Source organism: Mustela nigripes, chromosome 9, assembly GCF_022355385.1.
Source record: "Mustela nigripes isolate SB6536 chromosome 9, MUSNIG.SB6536, whole genome shotgun sequence".
NCBI lineage: Eukaryota > Metazoa > Chordata > Mammalia > Carnivora > Mustelidae > Mustela > Mustela nigripes.
Genome location: NC_081565.1, coordinates 13,734,113 through 13,751,641, shown reverse-complemented (window position 1 = coordinate 13,751,641; position 17,529 = coordinate 13,734,113). Strand labels below are relative to the sequence as shown.

Here is a 17,529-nt window from a genome sequence, read left to right as displayed (position 1 = left end):
TTTTTTAAATAAATAAATAAAATAAAAAGCTTGATCTTACTGAAATTCATAACGGCCACGTGAGGCTAGTGGCTGCTGTATGCACGCAGATATGAGGTATGTCCCTCGCCCCAAAAAGTGTCCTTGCAATGCGGTCGAATCTCCCTTCCACCTCAGGAAACCACTGGTCCGCTTTCTGTCGCCAAAGATACATCTTACCTCGACTTGAGGATACCTAGAGTCCTACAGTGTGTACTCTGGCTTTCTGTGACAGAGAGACCTTTCACTGCATATCCTAGGGTCTCTGGTAGTCCCTGGCAGATAATAGGTGTTTAATACATGTTGGCAAGAGAATGAATAGATCTGAGTTAGAATTAACAATCTCCTCCCCAAACTTTTCTCTGGCCCTCATAGAATTACAAGGGCAGGAAGGGCCCTCACGGAGGACATTTAACTAAGTCTCTTGGATGTTCCGATGGATAAACTGAGCCCCAGGTGGGTTCAGTGGCCTGTGGCAATTCACTCTGTACGGTTCTCACCGCCTGGATTACACACTGAGCGTGCAGACTCCTAGGCCTGCTCTTCCCTCCGCTCACAGAGCCCACGTCTCACCCATTCCCCACAGGCGGACACAGCCATGCTTACGAGACCCTGTGGGACTGCAGGGACACCTGTCACACTCAGCCTCCTGGCCGCGGACCCCTCCGCAGCGCCTCCTCCCCCCCCCCCCCCCCAACTGAAAACACAAAACACCAGCAATTGAACTTAGAAAAGTATTTCGTTTCACTCCAAATATACTTAAAACCGAGGAGTAGCCTTACTCCGGCACTGGGCTGTGGGTTGGTTTTCTACTCAGAAAACAAGTCCCCTGGTCCCTGGTCCAATTCCCCAGTCATCACAGAAAGAACAACACACAACACTGCATTTTTGGAGGGGGGCGTGGGCTGGGGAAAGCTTTTATTAATGATCTCTTAGACAAAAGGAGGGAGGGAGGAAGTATCACTCAGGGTAGACATGGCATGAGCGGGGATGCTTCTCGTATAAGGTTTAATTTAATCTCGGTGCAACTCTGAGGTCAGCATCATTCCTTGTACAGGTACGGACAGGAGCACGAAGCCATTTATGAACCTTCCCAGGTTGGAGGGTTGCTGGCTGCGCTGGGATCCTTGTTGCTCTGAGTACAAAGCTGATGCTCTTTGTACTGCTACAGATTGTGTTTTAGAATTCCATGAAAGAGATTTTTCTGCTGCTGGGCCAGGATGCATCCTCTAACTCGATAGTAACCGCTAAGTCACAGATGTTGTTGGTTGATGGGAAACTCAGCGAAATTTGGGTGTCAGCTGCTAATGCGACCTTTGGCTTAGGTGTGCTGACAGACTTCTGCCTCCTCTTTGTCACCTTTAACTGATGCTTTAACCTTCGTTTAATAGTACGATAATCTCTGTCTTTTCAAACAAAAAGGCGAGGTGCGTGTTATAAGGAAATAAAGCTAGTCCTTTGCCCAGGTCCCATGCCTGTTCACATCGCTACCTTTTCCTTTTTAATTCAGGAAATTCCAAATATCACTGTCACCAAACTCTGATTCTTGCTCCCGAGTATAAAGATCTCTCCATTTCAGACAATTCCTTTGGAGATTAATGGTCCGTTGGAGTCTATACAATTTGCTTAATTGCCCCCAAATTATTATCTCAACTAAAACAGAATCTTAATAGACAACCATTCATGTCTTTGTCCTTGTCTGGAAGAATCTCATCTCTTGGCAAAAATAGCTTCTTCAAGTGAAAGTGGATAATCCCCTCGCATGGTGATTGAAGATAACAATGGCTCATTTAGAAAATGTTTGGAGGAAATTAAAAAGCTGAGCGATAGCCTATTGGTTCTGCAAGCGACTAAAAATAAAGGCAGGGAGGGGCGGGCCCCCAATGCATCCATAGATCAGACGGAGCATCCTTCCTACACGGTCAGCAGGTGCCAACATGTCTGAGGATCTGTAGTCCGGTGTGTGGGCGAGATCTCGCTCTCTCTGAAGCAATGAACTTGATCAGCACCATTCCACTGAAGGAAATCCTGTGCTGCTTCTTCCCTCCCCAAAACATTCCTACTTAAAAGTGACTTGGTGCTGCCCAGAATAACAGTCTATTTGGGTTTTGGTTCAGGCTTACATTAATTGGAAGCCTTTACCAACCAAATTATACCTAGGTCTCTCCACCAAGTTCACCCAATCCAAACATTGCAATGTAGCTGACTCACCCATTCATTTACCAATACTTGTGGAGCTCTTTCTGGGACTAGACCCTATGCTTAGCAGTGGGTTTAAACAGGTGAAGATGGCCCAGCCATCACACTGAACAGATAACTTGAGAGTAGACCAAGTACCATCATCATCATTTTCTTCTTCATCTTGATCATAAATCGATGTTGGATTTGGTCTAATGTTTCTTCTCTATCTATGGAGATGATCATCATATAATTCTTTTCCACTTTGTGTGACTTTGCATGTTGTATTAGCTTTGCAATCATGGGATAAATCCCAGTTAGGAAGTTCTATCTTTTTAATATTTCATTGTATTTAGTTTGCTTAAGTTTTCTTAGAAATATTGATGTCTGTGCTCATGAGGGAAGTTGAAGTGTAGTTTTCTTGCGATGGCTTTGCCTCGTTTTGGTATCAGGGTAATGCTAGAATGAGTTGGGACATATTGTCTCTGGAAGAGTTTATGTAGAATTAGTATTATTTCTTCTTTAAATGTTTTGTAGAATTCACCAGTGAATCTATCTAAACCTGGATTTGGGGGTGGGTGGGTAAAAATTCCATTTCTGAGTACAAATTCTCTTTCCTAATAGATATTATCTATTGCTTTTTGAGAGAGATTTGACAGTCTGTGTCTTTCAGGGAATCTGTGTGTTTTGCCCAAGTCATCACTTGTATTGACTATGTGGGGAACGAGATGGAGTGACTTGTCGAGAAAGGGCCAGGCAATGACACAAGCAGCTAAAGGCACTGCAGCTAAGACCGGGTATCGCCGAGACGGCTGATGACACACTCAGAGCCAAGAACCTGCAGAAACAGAGTCTGCAAAGGCCCAAGTCTGACTATATCCCTTTTAAAAAGGGAGGATTTTTGTAGCCAGCTGCCAGACTGCTCAGACACAGACCCCTCTCTGTCCGACCACTTCAAAAAGCAGCTGCAGCCGAAGGTTCTGCCCAGCTGATCTCCAAAAAGAACTGAGATCATTCCCTGCTTGAACATAAGCAGCAGCAAGTGCCGACAACAGACCTGGATGGGACCGAGGCCGTATCTCAACGGCACACCCATAGACTGACTCCACGTTGGGTCCTTTAACTTCCTACCCCCGTTCTATCTTGTCGGTTGTGTGACTTGTCTTGCACTTTGCTTTGTGTGATGTGTGAGAAGCCAAGCTAAACACCTAGTGAAATGTCCTCGGGTTTGGAATCCTGCTTTATAATTGTGTTAACTTTGCTTTACGACTGAAGAAAAGCCAACATTGTGGAAAGACAACTGTGTGCGCCTTCTGAGCGAGTTCATGAGGACCTCAACTTCCCTTATTGCTCTTTTAATAGTGATAGTCTTGGTTCTCTGTATGTCTTCTTTCTCTCTTTTTAAAATTTTCCTGATCATTCTGGTTGCAAGTTTATCGACTTTATTTGGACTGCTCAAAGAACAAACTTTTAGTTCCGTGGATTTTCTCTATTTTCCTTTGTATTTATTTTTGCCCTTATCTTCATTATAACTTATCTTCTGTTATTTGGGGTTTCTTCTGCTCTTCCTTTTCTAGTGCTTTTTTTTTTTTAATTTTAATTTTTGTTTTTTTAGTATTTCCTTTAAAAAATATATATATAATGTATTATTTGCCCCAGGGGTACAGGTCTGTGAATCGCCAGGTTTACACACTTCACAGCACTCACCATAGCACATACCCTCCCCAATGTCCATAATCCCACCACCCTCTCCCGAACCCCCTCCCCCAAGCAACCCTCAGTTTGTTTTGTGATATTAAGAGTCTCTTATGGTTTGTCTCCCTCCTGATCCCATCTTGTTTCATTTATTCTTCTCCTACCCCCCAAACCCCCCACGTTGTATCTCCACTTCCTCATATCAGGGAGATCATATGATAGTTGTCTTTATCCCATTGACTTATTTCGCTCAGCATAATACCTCTAGTTCCATCCATGCCATCACAAATGGCAAGATTTCATTTCTTTTGATGGCTGCATAGTATTCCATTGTATATATATACCCCATCTTCTTTATCCATTCATCTGTTGATGGACATCTAGGTTCTTTCCATAGTTTGGCTATTGTGGACATTGCTGCTGTAAACATTTGGGTGCATGTGCCCCTTTGGATCACTACGTTTGTATCTTTAGGGTAAATACCCAGTAGTGCAATTGCTGGGTCATAGGGTAGCTCTATTTTCAACTTTTTGAGGAACCTCCCTGCTGTTTTCCAGATGCCCCAGCTTGCATTCCCACCAACAGTGTAGGAGGGTTCCCCTTTCTCCGCATCCTCGCCAACTCCCCAACATCTGTCATTTCCTGACTTGTTAATTTTAGCCATTCTGACTAGTGTGAGGTGGTATCTCATCATGGTTTTGATTTGTATTTCCTTGATGCCAAGTGATGTGGAGCATTTTTTTCAATGTGTCTGTTGGCCATCTGGATGTCTTCTTTGCTGAAATGTCTGTTCATGTCCTCTGCCCATTTCTTGATTGGATTATTTGTTCTTTGGGTGTTGAGTTTGCTAAGCTCTTTATAGATTTTGGATACTAGACCTTTATCTGATATGTCATTTGCAAATATCTTCCCCCATTCTGTCAGTCGTCTTTTGGTTTTGTTAACTGTTTTCTTTGCTGTGCAAAAGCTTTTGATCTTGATGAAATCCCTTCTAGTTTTGTTTTTAAGATCTTTGATTTGAGATCTTTCCTCTGTTCCAATATACACATTCAGTGCTCCTAATTTCCCTCTAAGCACTGCTCCAGCTACATCCCACCAGTGTGAAATGTTGCATTTTCATTTTAATTCAGTTTCAAATACTCTCTTTTCTTCATTTTTTTCTTTGACCTTTATATTTAGAAGTATGTTGGTTTTAAAAGACTTCAGAATCTTCCAGCTATATTTCTGTTACTAATTTCTAATTCCATTGAGGTCAGAGAAAATATTTTGTACAATTTGATTTTTTTTCTTCATTTATAAGACTTATTGGGGGACACCTGGCTGGCTCAGTCAGTAGACCACGTGACTCTTGAGCTCAGGTTTATGGATTCATGCTTCATGTTGGGTATGGAGCTTACTTAAAAATAAATAAACAGGGGCGCCTGGGTGGCTCAGTGGGTTAAGGCCTCTGCTTTCGGCTCCGGTCATGATCCCGGGGTTCTGGGATCGAGTCCCGTGTCGGGCTCTCTTCTCAGTGGGGAGCCTGCTTCCTTCTCTGTCTCTCTCTGCCTGCCTCTCTGCCTACTTGTGATCTCTGTCTGTCAAATAAATAAAATAAAGTAAAATCTTAAAAAAAAAAGATTTACAAAAATAAATAAACAGACAAACAAACAAATACACAGATAAGAGCTGTTATTGGTTTCAAGTCTTACATTCAAGTCCTTACTTCATTTTGAGTTAATTTTTGAGTATGGTATAAGACAGTGGTCTGGTTTCACTCTTTTGCATGTGGCTATCCAATTTTCTCAGTACCCATTTATTGAAGAGACTGCCCTTTTCCCCTTGTATATCCTTGGCTCCTTTGTTGCTATAAATTAATTGACCATATATGTATGGGTTTATTTCTGGACTTATATTCTGTTCCATCTGTCTGCTTTTATGTAAAAACCATACTGTTTCATTACTGTAGCTTTGTAATATAGTTTGAAATCAAGGAGCATGATGGCTCCAGCTTTGTTCTTCTTTCTCAAGATTGTTTTGGCTAGTCAAGGTCTTTTGTGATTCCATACAAATTTTAGGATTATTTGTTCTATTTCTGAGAAATAAACCATTGGAATTTCAGTAACAATTATATTGAATCTCTGCATTGCTTTGGATAGTATGGATGCTTTAATAATATTAATTCTTTCAATCTATGAGCATGAAATATTTTTCCATTTATTTGTGTCTTCAAATTCTTTCATTAATGTCTCAGAGTTTTCAATATATAAGTCTTTCACCTCCTTGGTTAAGTCTATTCCTGGGTATTTTATTCTTTTCATGCAATTGTAAATGGGTTTATTTTCTTAAATTTCTGATAGTCCATTATTAGTGTAAAGAAATGCAACAGATCCTCTCTCTGTCTGCCTTTCTGTCAACTTGGGATCTCTCTCTCTGTCAAATAAATAAATAAAATCTTTTTTAAAAAAAGAAATGCAACAGATTTCTGTATGTTGATTTTGTATCCTGCAACTATACCGAATTTGTTTATTGGTTCTAACAATTTTTTGTTTTGTTTTCGTTTGGTTTGTTTTAGTGGAGTCTCTGTGGTTTTCTATATATAATATGATGCCATCTGCAAATGGTGACTGTTTCACTTCTTTCTTTCCAATTTGGATTGGATTTATTTATTTTTCTTGCCTAATTGCTCTGGCTAGGACTTCTAATACTATGTTAAATAAAAGTGGCAAGAGTGGACATCCTTGTCCTGTTCCTGATCTTAGAGAAAAAGCTTTCAGCTTTTCACCATTGAGTGTGATATAGATGCAGATCTGTCATATATGACCCTAATTATGTCAAGGTAGTTTCCCTCTATATCCAATTTGTTGAGAGTTTTTATCATAAATAGATGTTGAATTTTGGCAAATGTTTTCTCTTTATCTATTGAGATAATCACATGATTTAAAAATCATTTCTTAAAGTAATCTTCATATCCAGCATGAGGCTGGAACTCATAATCCCAAGATCAAGAGTCACATGCTCTAGTGATTGAGCCAGGTAGGTGACCCTTTGATCATATGATTTTCATACTTCATTTTGTTAATCTGGTCTATCCCATTGCCTGATTTGTGAATGTTGAGCCATCCTTGCATCACTGGAATAAATCCCATTCGATCATGGTGTATGATTCTTTCAGTATAGTGTTGAATTGTTTGCTAATATTTTGTTGAGGGGATATAGGCCTGTAATTTTCTCTTCTTGTGGCATCCTTTTCTAGTTTTGGTATCAAAGTAATGCTGGCCTCATAACATGTGTTTGGAAGAGCTCCCCCCGCTACGGCTTTTTGGAAGAGCTTGAGAAGGATTGGTATTAATTCTCCTTTGAATGGTTGGCAGAATTCACCCAGACTTTTGTTTGAGGGAAGGTTTTTTTTTTTTTTTTAAGATTTTATTTATTTATTTGACAGACAGAGATCACAAGTAGGCAGAGGCAGGCAGAGAGAGAGAGAGAGAGGAGGAAGCAGGCTCCCTGCAGAGCAGAGAGCCCGAATCAGGACTCAATCCCAGGACCCTGGGATCAAGACCTGAGCCGAAGGCAGAGGCTTTAACCCACTGAGCCACCCAGACAACCCTTTTTGATGGAAGGTTTTTGATTACAGATTCAATCTCCTTGCTAGTAATCGGGTTGTTCAGATTTCCTATTTCTTCATGATTCTGTCTTGGTAGATTCCATGATTCTAGAAATTTATGCATTTCTTCTATGTTGTCCAATTTGTTGGCATATAATTGTTCATAGTAGTCTCTTGGAATCTTTTGTATTTCTGTGGTATCAGTAGGAACATTTCAGTTTTGGTACAGGTATCACAAGAGATGGTATTACCTTCCAAACATTTTCTGTATAATTTTTTCCAACATAGTTGAAATCACGTTATATTCACTGGTTTATTGAAAATTTTCACTGTGAAATGTGACACATATATACCAGACTATGTGTGTGTGCTTGAATGTATACACACACAGGACTAAAAAAAGAATACATTAAAAAGCCCATGTAAACACACACTTCTTAAGAACATTACTAGTACCTTTGAAGTAATCTGTGCATCCCCTTCTCTTTTCCAAAGTTATCTTCACTTTTATATTAATCATTCTCTTCTTCTTCTTCTTTATAGTTTTCTCATAGATGTATGTATTTTTAAACAATATATTCTATTTCCCATTTTGGGACATTATAGAAAAGAAATTATATTGTATATGGCTTTTTTTTTTCTCAGCATTACATTTCTGAGAGTCATCCATATTGATATATAGCTATAATTCATTTGTTTTTGACTACTGCGTAAAATTCTGGTTAAGTATTTGGATACATGACAATGTATCCATTCTTCTAAGATACTTGGGGTGTTTCCCATTGTTTTGCTATAACAAATGATGCTGCAGTGAAGAATTTGAAATGTGGGTCCTGTGCATATACATCAGAGTTTCTCTAAACTGTATACCAAAAGGGGAATGGCACGCACAGCTGCAAATGCCCCGTTTTTCTTCACTAACCCTTGATTCTGTTTTTAGGCATTCTTCCTAATTCTCTTCAATGATTGTATTTTATCTCAACAAGTGCCTGCGCTAAGCCACATCTCTATTGTTGACCATCCTGAGTTTGTCCCCATTTTTTTTTTTTTAACCTTTAGACACACTCTGGGGATTTTTTTTTCTTTTGCACAGAATTTTCTGCTTTTTAGGTCATTTCCTTATGAAGCATTCCCAGAAGTGGATTTCTTGAATCAAGGTTGTACTGATCACCATTCAGTGGGAAGGTTTTTACTGCCGATGTACAGAGTAATCATCATCCAAATAGTTGTTAATCCTGTGGGCATAATAAATCCTTTAGAGACTATGATTATGGGTATGGCCGTTCCTCCAAAAAAGCACACACGTGTACACATGCACACCACACACACAAATTATTTGTATTCACAAACAAAGTGGAATGCCACTTCAAGAGTTTCACAGACCCTCTGAAGTACATATGCTAACATCTCTATTAAAGAAGAAATACTGCCTTGCCTATGAATATTTCTTACACTTTGCCAATTAAGTTCTCATACCAACTCTTGTATCTGTCAAGTAACTTTTGTTTCAAACCACAATTTACTGAGCATTTACAATGTGCCAGCACCGTGCCAGATATTAGAGATAGAAGAATAAACACTCCTCGCTTCAAGGAATGTAGAGTCTACTGGGGAAGCCATAAAGTTACAAGTATTTCCAATAAAACATGTGCAATAAGAGAGCTATTCATTAGTCAAAGCAGAGATACAAATTAAGGATTGGTCAACTTTCCTTTACCAAGGGGTTGGGAAGAGTGAATAAACATTCTCAGGGATGTTATAGATAGGAGAAACCGCACCAGCAAAGGGAGAAAGGCATCATATAATGTGGCACCTATAGGAAGTCATACATGAGTCAAGTATTATTGGGTTAGAATAGTAATGAATGTAAGGAAGGGCTGAGACTCTTCCTTATTTGGGAGTGAGATAAGAAAACAGTGTGGACATAGAATACTGTAGCTGTTGGTCTGACAACAGAAACTGCAAAAGATTTCCTCCCAAACACTTCCTTTATTACCCTAAACCTACTCTTATTAAACACAGAGGAAAATATTTTTCCTGTTTTTTGTGCAACTGTCTGAAAATCCAGTGCTCAACATCTAAGGTTTAAAAAGGACTTTTTAGGGTGCCTGGGTGGCTCAGTGGGTTAAGCCGCTGCCTTCAGTTCAGGTCATGATCTCAGGGTCCTGGGATCGAGTCCCGCATCAGGCTCTCTGCTCAGCAGGGAGCCTGCTTCCTCCTCTCTCTCTGTCTGCCTGCCTCTCTGCCTACTTGTGATCTCTCTGTGTCAAATAAATAAATAAAATCTTTTTTTTTAAAAAAGAACTTTTTAATACAAACAACACATTAAAGTCTGATGGCTTTCATTTTTAAAGTGGAAGTATCAGGAAGCCAGTACATTAAGTATGGCAATAATTTCTTCATAAAATTGTCTTGAAAAGCTAACTTACATGTAAAACTATGTCTTTTTAACATTCACCTAAAATAACCTCTTTCCAGCCTGTCAGTAAACACTTCTAATACTATCATCTCATGAAAATCATTTTGTTGTTTTGAATTTAGTCTCACTTTTTAAATGTAACTAAACATAATTGTTCCTTTGAAGTCACTGGTTTAATTATAATAGAAGATGTGGAATTTTTGTAAAACATAGGCCCCGTATACTCCTATGGAAAAGGAATACACCCAGTTTTAATAACCTAATAAAGGTCTTCAATAGACTTTCATCCGAAGTACAAATACAATACTATAAAAGTAATATTTTTGTTACTGTTTCCTCCTTGTGTGCTAAGATTATACATACATTTCCTTTCTTTTGAAATTTTGTTTGGTTAGATTTCTTCCATGTTTATTCCATTTCCTCAAAATTATACCCAAATCATATACATTGAGACCTACATGTATAGAACCACTTGTATAAAAATACGAGGTGGGATTATAGAGTACTATGACTTGTTTTCTTGTGTGACTAGGAAAGGAAAAACAGGGTTTTGAAGTTTAAATATCTACTGTCTGAAGTTGAATAAGCCAATCAAAGTTTATAAAGGTCTCAGCATGAAGGAAGGCCAGACTTAGTGTTTCTTTTTTGTCTTTTTTTTTTTTTTTTTCAGAGTACCCCTTGGATCTCCAGATGGCATCCCATTAAACACCAGTGAGCTTTGTCAAAATACAGGATCTTCAGGGGTATCTCAAAATGATAAAAAGATGTACTCTCATTGCAGGTCTAACAAACACATAGAACATGGTTCCCATTAGATTTATCCTAAAGGAAGGAAATTTTTCATAGGTATGAAAAAAGAAATTCAAAAGGAACAAGTTTTTTCTTTAAAATTTTCATGGAAATCCCAGTGAATCTCACAGGGGACAGGCAAAAGCACAAACAAGGATTTAGGCTAATAAATGCTTTTTTTTCCCCCCCCTTCAGGGTGTTTTGTTTTGTTCTAAGAGGGGGAATCTTACAGCACTTTTTTTCCTAAGTGGAAAAACATTATTCAAAGGAAGTTAAAACAAAAAGTATGGTCAATAAATGAAGGGCTCAAAGATTTTCATGAAGTGGTTTGAAAATAAATGCTCTGTGACATATACTCACATACTTCCAACAACTCTGACCACATTAAAAAAAAAAAAAAGTAAAGCAACAAATATACAATAGGTACAAATTATATACATTTATTTTTTTAATAATTTTAAATAACACTCTTGTATAAATTCTTTTCATATATTCAAATCATACACAAATTTAGAAATGCATCATGAAGCCTAGTACAGCATAGGTAGGAGACACGTTTTTATAATTTGTGTTAGAATTTTAGTGACATACAGATGAGTTTAATGTTTCAGAAACATTCCCTAATCACTCGGGCTGACATGTAATGCGGGACAGAGTGCGTGTGGCTAGCATGAGAACTCAGCTGCGGATCACGGGCTCTGGGCTAACGTGGCTCACGTGGTCACCCCGCGCTGCAGTGATTGCATATGCAGAAGGAACAAGTAAGAGAGACTCCCAGCTGCCTTTGGAAAAGCATCATTCAACCGCTGCCACCTTAACAATCCGTAACCTTCAGTCCATTTGACGTTGTTGGACATCTTCGGATGAACCAGTGCGCTCTTCCTACCTTTCCCTCAGCATAGTCACTGGCTCAGTTTAAAGAGGAAAATTGTCGCTAACCTTCTGTCACTCCCCTGCACACAGCAAACTCCTGTTAGTTCTCAAACCCCATACTGTCCAAGATCATAACAGACCAAAAGTTCTTTGCGGATGAGGCCATAAATGTTTTCCTAGCTCTGACAGGTTACACTGGGTCTCTTTTTTCTTCTCTGAACTTTCTGTCAGAGAGCTTTCCTTGATGCAAAGATTCAACTCCTACCCACACACCTCAAAGTATAAGAACTAGGGAATGTTCATTATCAGTGCTGTTATGTTCACCGTGTGTCCTACAAAAAACAGAGGACCGAGGTGAATAATCTAATAACCTTGTCCCAACTGAGGCTCTTAGGAAGATGTATTGCTTTAGCTCTCTGCCTCCAAAACAGCACGAGAAGGGCTAAATGTCCAGAAGGCACTGGCTGACCGAAATGAACGAGTGGGGAACTGAGTATTGCTTTACTGACCAATTTTCTGGGGGATGTTAGGGCTAGAGAGCAGCCATGTAATCAGACACTTGGACAAATCCTCCCCCCGCCCCAATCTCTCTCTTCCCACCCACATCTGCTCTGTTCTCTCTTCAAATGCAGATGCCCCTAAGAGTTGAAACACATCAAATCCATAGGACCTTGTATAAGTGAGCTTTAGTTTTTATTAGCATTTTTCTCTATACCTGGAGAAATTCCATTGATAAAAGACACCGGGGAGCTTGACGGTGCAGGGAAGGAGAGGAAAAGAAGAGAGGATAGACATAGATATAACAATACTACCTAGGGCATCGGTTAGAAATGAGTCAAGGTTTATGAAAATGAATGAATGAAGATATAATTATCACCTAATAGCAGTATCTGTCATTTATCAATAAGATTCACACTCGCCTTATTTGAAAATAAACACATCTCTCATCCTTATTTAAAAATTCTTCCAATATTATCTCTCTAAAGGAGAGGTGGGATCCCGGTGCTGAACGCCATAGTTCATGGGGATCCTGCTTTCAGAGGAATGAATATTGTGTAATGCATATTCCCTACTAGTTTCCTAGCCTGATTTTGCTGGTAGATCACTTCATGATTGATTTAAATTCTACAGCAAAATTATTTCCCCCAGCAAAAAGGATATTGTTTAAAACAAATTTTAAGATCTTAATTTTTTTTTCTGGAAAGAATTAAGAACATGACCTAGGAGTTGTTAATAAGTACTTAGAGGTTAACATTTCTTGTGATTCAATGTTTGCAATATCTCTTAAGGTCTGTTTCCAAAAAAAAATCTCTATATGGCCAGAATCTGGACTATTTGGTTTTGGCGCTTAGACCCTGACAAACACTCATGCTTTCTCTATTGGGTTAGCTTCTACTTAACAAATGTTTTTTCTTTACCACCCCAATCCGTCATGTTGTGGGGGTGGGGGTCAGCAATCTGGGAGAGAGGCAGGTGTGTCAGTTTACACAGTTCTTGGAATTGTGCAGTGCCCAGTCTGTATGTGCATAGGTGGCAGCTGCTGGGGAAAGCACATATCCCCCCTGTTGCTTGTGAGGATTAGTTCACTTTAATGAAGGACAAACTGGTAGTTCTGTTTTCTTATCACCAATACTAGCTTCAGATAGTAATCCTCCTGTGTCCTTTTCACAATATCCTTCCCAGCTGTATGGTCGTGGACTGTACCACAGAAGTTAGAAACAGTCACAGACAGGACTCTTCCCCCCAGCCTTCTTTGTCTGTGGCTAGGTGGTTTCTGCATTGGCATATACTTAAGAGAACATGTGCTTCAGTTAGGAGGCCTGATCCCAAGCCTGATAATGACATACAGTATAGCCTTGAACAAGACATTTAACCTCATCTATAAAATGGGGACAATAATTACTTCCTCAGGGGGCTATGGTGAGGAACAGAGGACACATATATAGAAAGGTGCTTTGTGAACTGCTAAGGGTTCTATCAACATTCACAGATTTTAATACAATGTAAGGTCACTAACCTCTACTCTCATGAGCAATGGCCAAATGTTCAGAGCACCCCGGGTTACCAGAAGTCCATTATCTGTCTGTTCTTCCTCCAGAACATCATCTCTAAAACCTGAGAAAACTTAGGGGTGTCCTATTGAGGGATGACCAAATTCCAGGTTTTTCTCCGGGGGAGTTGGGCAAGGCAGTCAACTTGGATTTCCTAGGTCTGATCTAATAAATCTTTGCTTTTTTTCTAACCATTTGACAGTTTGATGTTCCTAATAAATATCGTCTTTGACTTCTTGCTGTTTGTCCTGGCTTGCTTAATCTACAGTCAGTATCATAACAGATGAGAGCTACAGTACGTGGCCTCTAGGGAAAAACCATGTCTAAAAGCAAGGATGTAACTGTACCCACCCACCTCCAGAACTACCCTCTAACTGGACAAGAAGATAGCAGAACTGTAGCTCTGTAGGAAGATGGTACACACCTCATCTGGTGTGTACCTGGCATCTGGGTGATAAGCTTTCAAATGTAGAAGGTATTTTTTGGAGAAGGATGGAGGAAGAATATAAATATTTCACAGGCGTGGAAACAGGGGATTCCAAGTGATAGGATGGCTTTTCTTCTGGAACTAAAATATTTCTAATTCCTTTGGAAGACTATCTTTTACATTTAGAGACTTTCTTTTTTCATGAGGATATGTTCTACATTAATCTATGTAAAATATGCAGACTGGTTAACATTTAATCGGGGGAGTCCTTTGGAGAGTGCAGTCTCTGTCCCAGCTTCACTATCAATGACTTAAAAATCTATTGCTTGTATCTATAGTAAGTCAGAGAACATATAACTCTACTTTGAGACTGAGAAAGGGAAAGAAAAGTTAGAAACATTCAACCTCTTATAAATTTCAACAGTGTCCAAAGAGGGACTAAAAATGACTGATGGTCACCAGAGTCCCAGCTCTAGCAATATTGCCATCTATGTTATGCTATTTTAACCAATCCCGTATTTTCTTTTTACAACACCATTAACTGCTGTACAAATAAATTCTAGATGATAAAATATGACATGATTTTTTTTTACAAATAGATACAAATACAATGTTGACCAGATATGCTACATTAACTATATACACCTTATTTCTCTAGAGGCAGGAAGAGTCCTTATTTTTAGACAATTTACCATTTACACTGAGCCCTAAGGAGGACCATCAGCTTCCTGCTCCCAGATGTTGCCTTCATCTTTCTATCATTAGAAGTTTATCCTGTGCTTTGATCCTGTCATCGAGCAAGAATTTAGGAAGGAAAAATCAGCCTTTCTAAAGATCTTCTTGAGACTCTTCTGTCCTTATTTTAGAAACAATTGAGATTGTTTATTGTGACATGGCCCAGACATTAAACTTTCTTCGGTGATGTCTTTTAGCACAGTAAAAGGAATATCATCCCTGACTTTCCTTTTTAAAAAAGGTGTCTCGGGAATGGAGATGAAGTCTTCGGGCAGTCCTTCCCTCTCCACTTCCATCCTGTTTCCGCTGGTTTAGTGAACACTTCCCCGGGAGTCCATTCAGAGGTCAAAGTAGATGTGGGCTGCACTGCGGGATTCAGCCTTTCTCTACTCCCATGCAGTTTGGTACAAAAATATACTTTACTACAAGTCCTTATTGACAGTGACTGCTTCAGATCTTCATGGGGGAAATTAAGAGTAATGGGCTAAGTGCATTACAAATTTGTACCTGAAAATTTCAGATGCTCTCTATGCATTTGCAAACTCTCCCCAGGCCTTGTCTGGCCTAGGAGCTGATGCAGTCTTAGTGAGCCCTGTGTTCTAACCATCCAGACAACGGTTCTCGCTCCTTAGGCTTTGTAGTTATGTATGGGAGTCGTCAGGGTCAGTTGCCCGTTGGGAGCCACTTCATTACCATCATCTTCCAAGAGTCCTGACACATCTGCATTGGGAATGCTGTCATGGTAGCTGCTGAAACTGATATTGTCTTCTTTTAGCTCGATGGTCCAAAAGGGGGCATTGAGTTTCCGGTTTTGGTACTCCCGGTACATATAGACGGCCCCCACAAAGCCCATCAGCAGCACCACCACAATGATGATGACTGTCAAGATGATGATGTTAAACTGGGTCCATGAGACGTCAGCTAATGCTGACGTGCTGTTTTCAGCAGAGCTTACTGAAAAGATAGTCTGCAGGGTTGTGGGGGTAAATGTACTATTTATAACAGGGGTGGGCACTGATGTGGTCAAAGAGGCATTGGAAACCAAAATGGTAGAACCTTCAGGTGTTGGAACAATAACTTCTGAAAATAAAAACAGAGAATGAAATGTAAAAGACAAAATTATCTAGTTTTAAGAAACAATAAAAGAAATACACATGGGAGTGGAAGTTGGTATGGGATGTTGACATGATATTCTGCTTTAAGGCAATGCGAGTTAAAGATAATTTTTAAAGAAATATAGTGAAAAGAATCAAGGTCTAGAAAGCTAGATAATTACATTCTATGGCTGTTCTCCATAATGTATAATATTAAATCTTTGGGAAAATTCTGATGTTGGAGTTTCCTATCCTTGATTCTTGGACAGATTCACAGAGATTCCTGCAAACATTAAATACATCATTATTGAGTCCTGAGTCACTTGGGTAAAAGTGACAGGGATGAAAAGGCAATCATTTGAACTAAAAAGTTCAACATGTCTGATGGCATTTCATAAGGGTGAAATTCTCTTCAAAAGAGGCAAAAATGGAATAAAGAAAATTGTATTTCTAGTCACTTCTGAAAAACACAATTTAAATGTCCAAAGTTGATGTCAGCCAAGAGAAAACACAGCCTTCCTTTAATCATATGTGTAGTAATTCTTCCTTCGTGTAGATCATGGATGATTTCATAATTAAAGTGCTACTGTGACACAGTCCAGTAGAAATACCCAAAAAAGGCTTTGGAATCAAGTAGATCTGTGTGACTATAGATGAGTAAGTGAATCTTGTTAACACTGAGCCTTCTCATCTGTAAAATGGGAATGATAGTACCTACTTTGCGGAGTTCCTGGGAGGGTTAGCTGAGACAGTGTGCTATGGAGCGTTACTGCAAAGAACGTTCCCAGGGCTCAGCGCATCCTAGGCACTCGATAAAATGCTGCTGTTGTCATTCTAATTCATCACCACAGTCAGACACATTAATTTGTCGCCAAAAAAGGTATTTTTTTTTACATTATCTAGTAACTAAAAAAAAAAAAAATCACCATGATCCTATCAGCTAAGTATAAATGAAGCATGCCTCCAAATGTCACTAGTCCTCCAGGCTAGTGACAGCATTCTAGCTCTGTCTCTTAACCTTGATCACAACAGAGTAAGGATATCAAGAAAATGGCAGAGGGATGACACTTGACACTTGCCACAGATCATCAGCCCAGTATTCAGCATCTGTCACGATATCAAAGAGTGGTTTCTAGAAGAGCATGGTCTAATCACTCTGTGACCCAATAAAGCTTGGATATCTCTAACTCATCCTGAATCTCTAATCATCAATTTTTATCTAAACCTTTATGGACCTTAACTGCAAGAAACATTTTGCCATATGAGTAACTTTTTCTTTTAAAAGTCAAAAGGAATATTATTACTCTTTCCTCTTTCCTTCACCATCCATGGGAAAGTCAAGCCCAAAGTGAGGGCAGAAGCCACGGTGGACTCTTGTTTCTCAGTGGAACTTCTGACCAGATTATAGGTCCCTACTTCCAAAGACCTTTGATCGTCCCTGGGAGTGATGAGAATATAGGAAGGAAAGGATAAAAGAAATGATAGGACTTTTAAATTATTAACATAAAAATGAAAATAGATGAAGAGAAAATGTGGGAACCCTGAAATGACTTTGTCGTGGGCCTCAGATTTCTGGAGTTGACTTTGGAGCAGCAGGGGAGCAGCAAGAATAGAAGGAGATCCCTTTGGGCAAATATCTATCAAAATCTATTTCCAGAAAACTC

The 17,529-nt window shown here is 39.3% G+C and overlaps 1 protein-coding gene across 1 annotated transcript in view; it reads right to left on the bottom strand.

Moving 5' to 3' along the window:
• Nucleotides 1-11,100: 11,100 nt before the first annotated feature.
• MEGF9 (multiple EGF like domains 9) overlaps nucleotides 11,101-17,529 on the bottom strand; it is an 84,355-nt gene continuing 77,926 nt past the window's right edge. Inside the window, exon 6 of the mRNA XM_059410928.1 lies at nucleotides 11,101-15,851. Within this exon, the coding sequence (XP_059266911.1) occupies nucleotides 15,400-15,851 (452 nt within the window). The 3' untranslated portion in view covers nucleotides 11,101-15,399. The remainder of the gene's footprint in view (nucleotides 15,852-17,529) is intronic.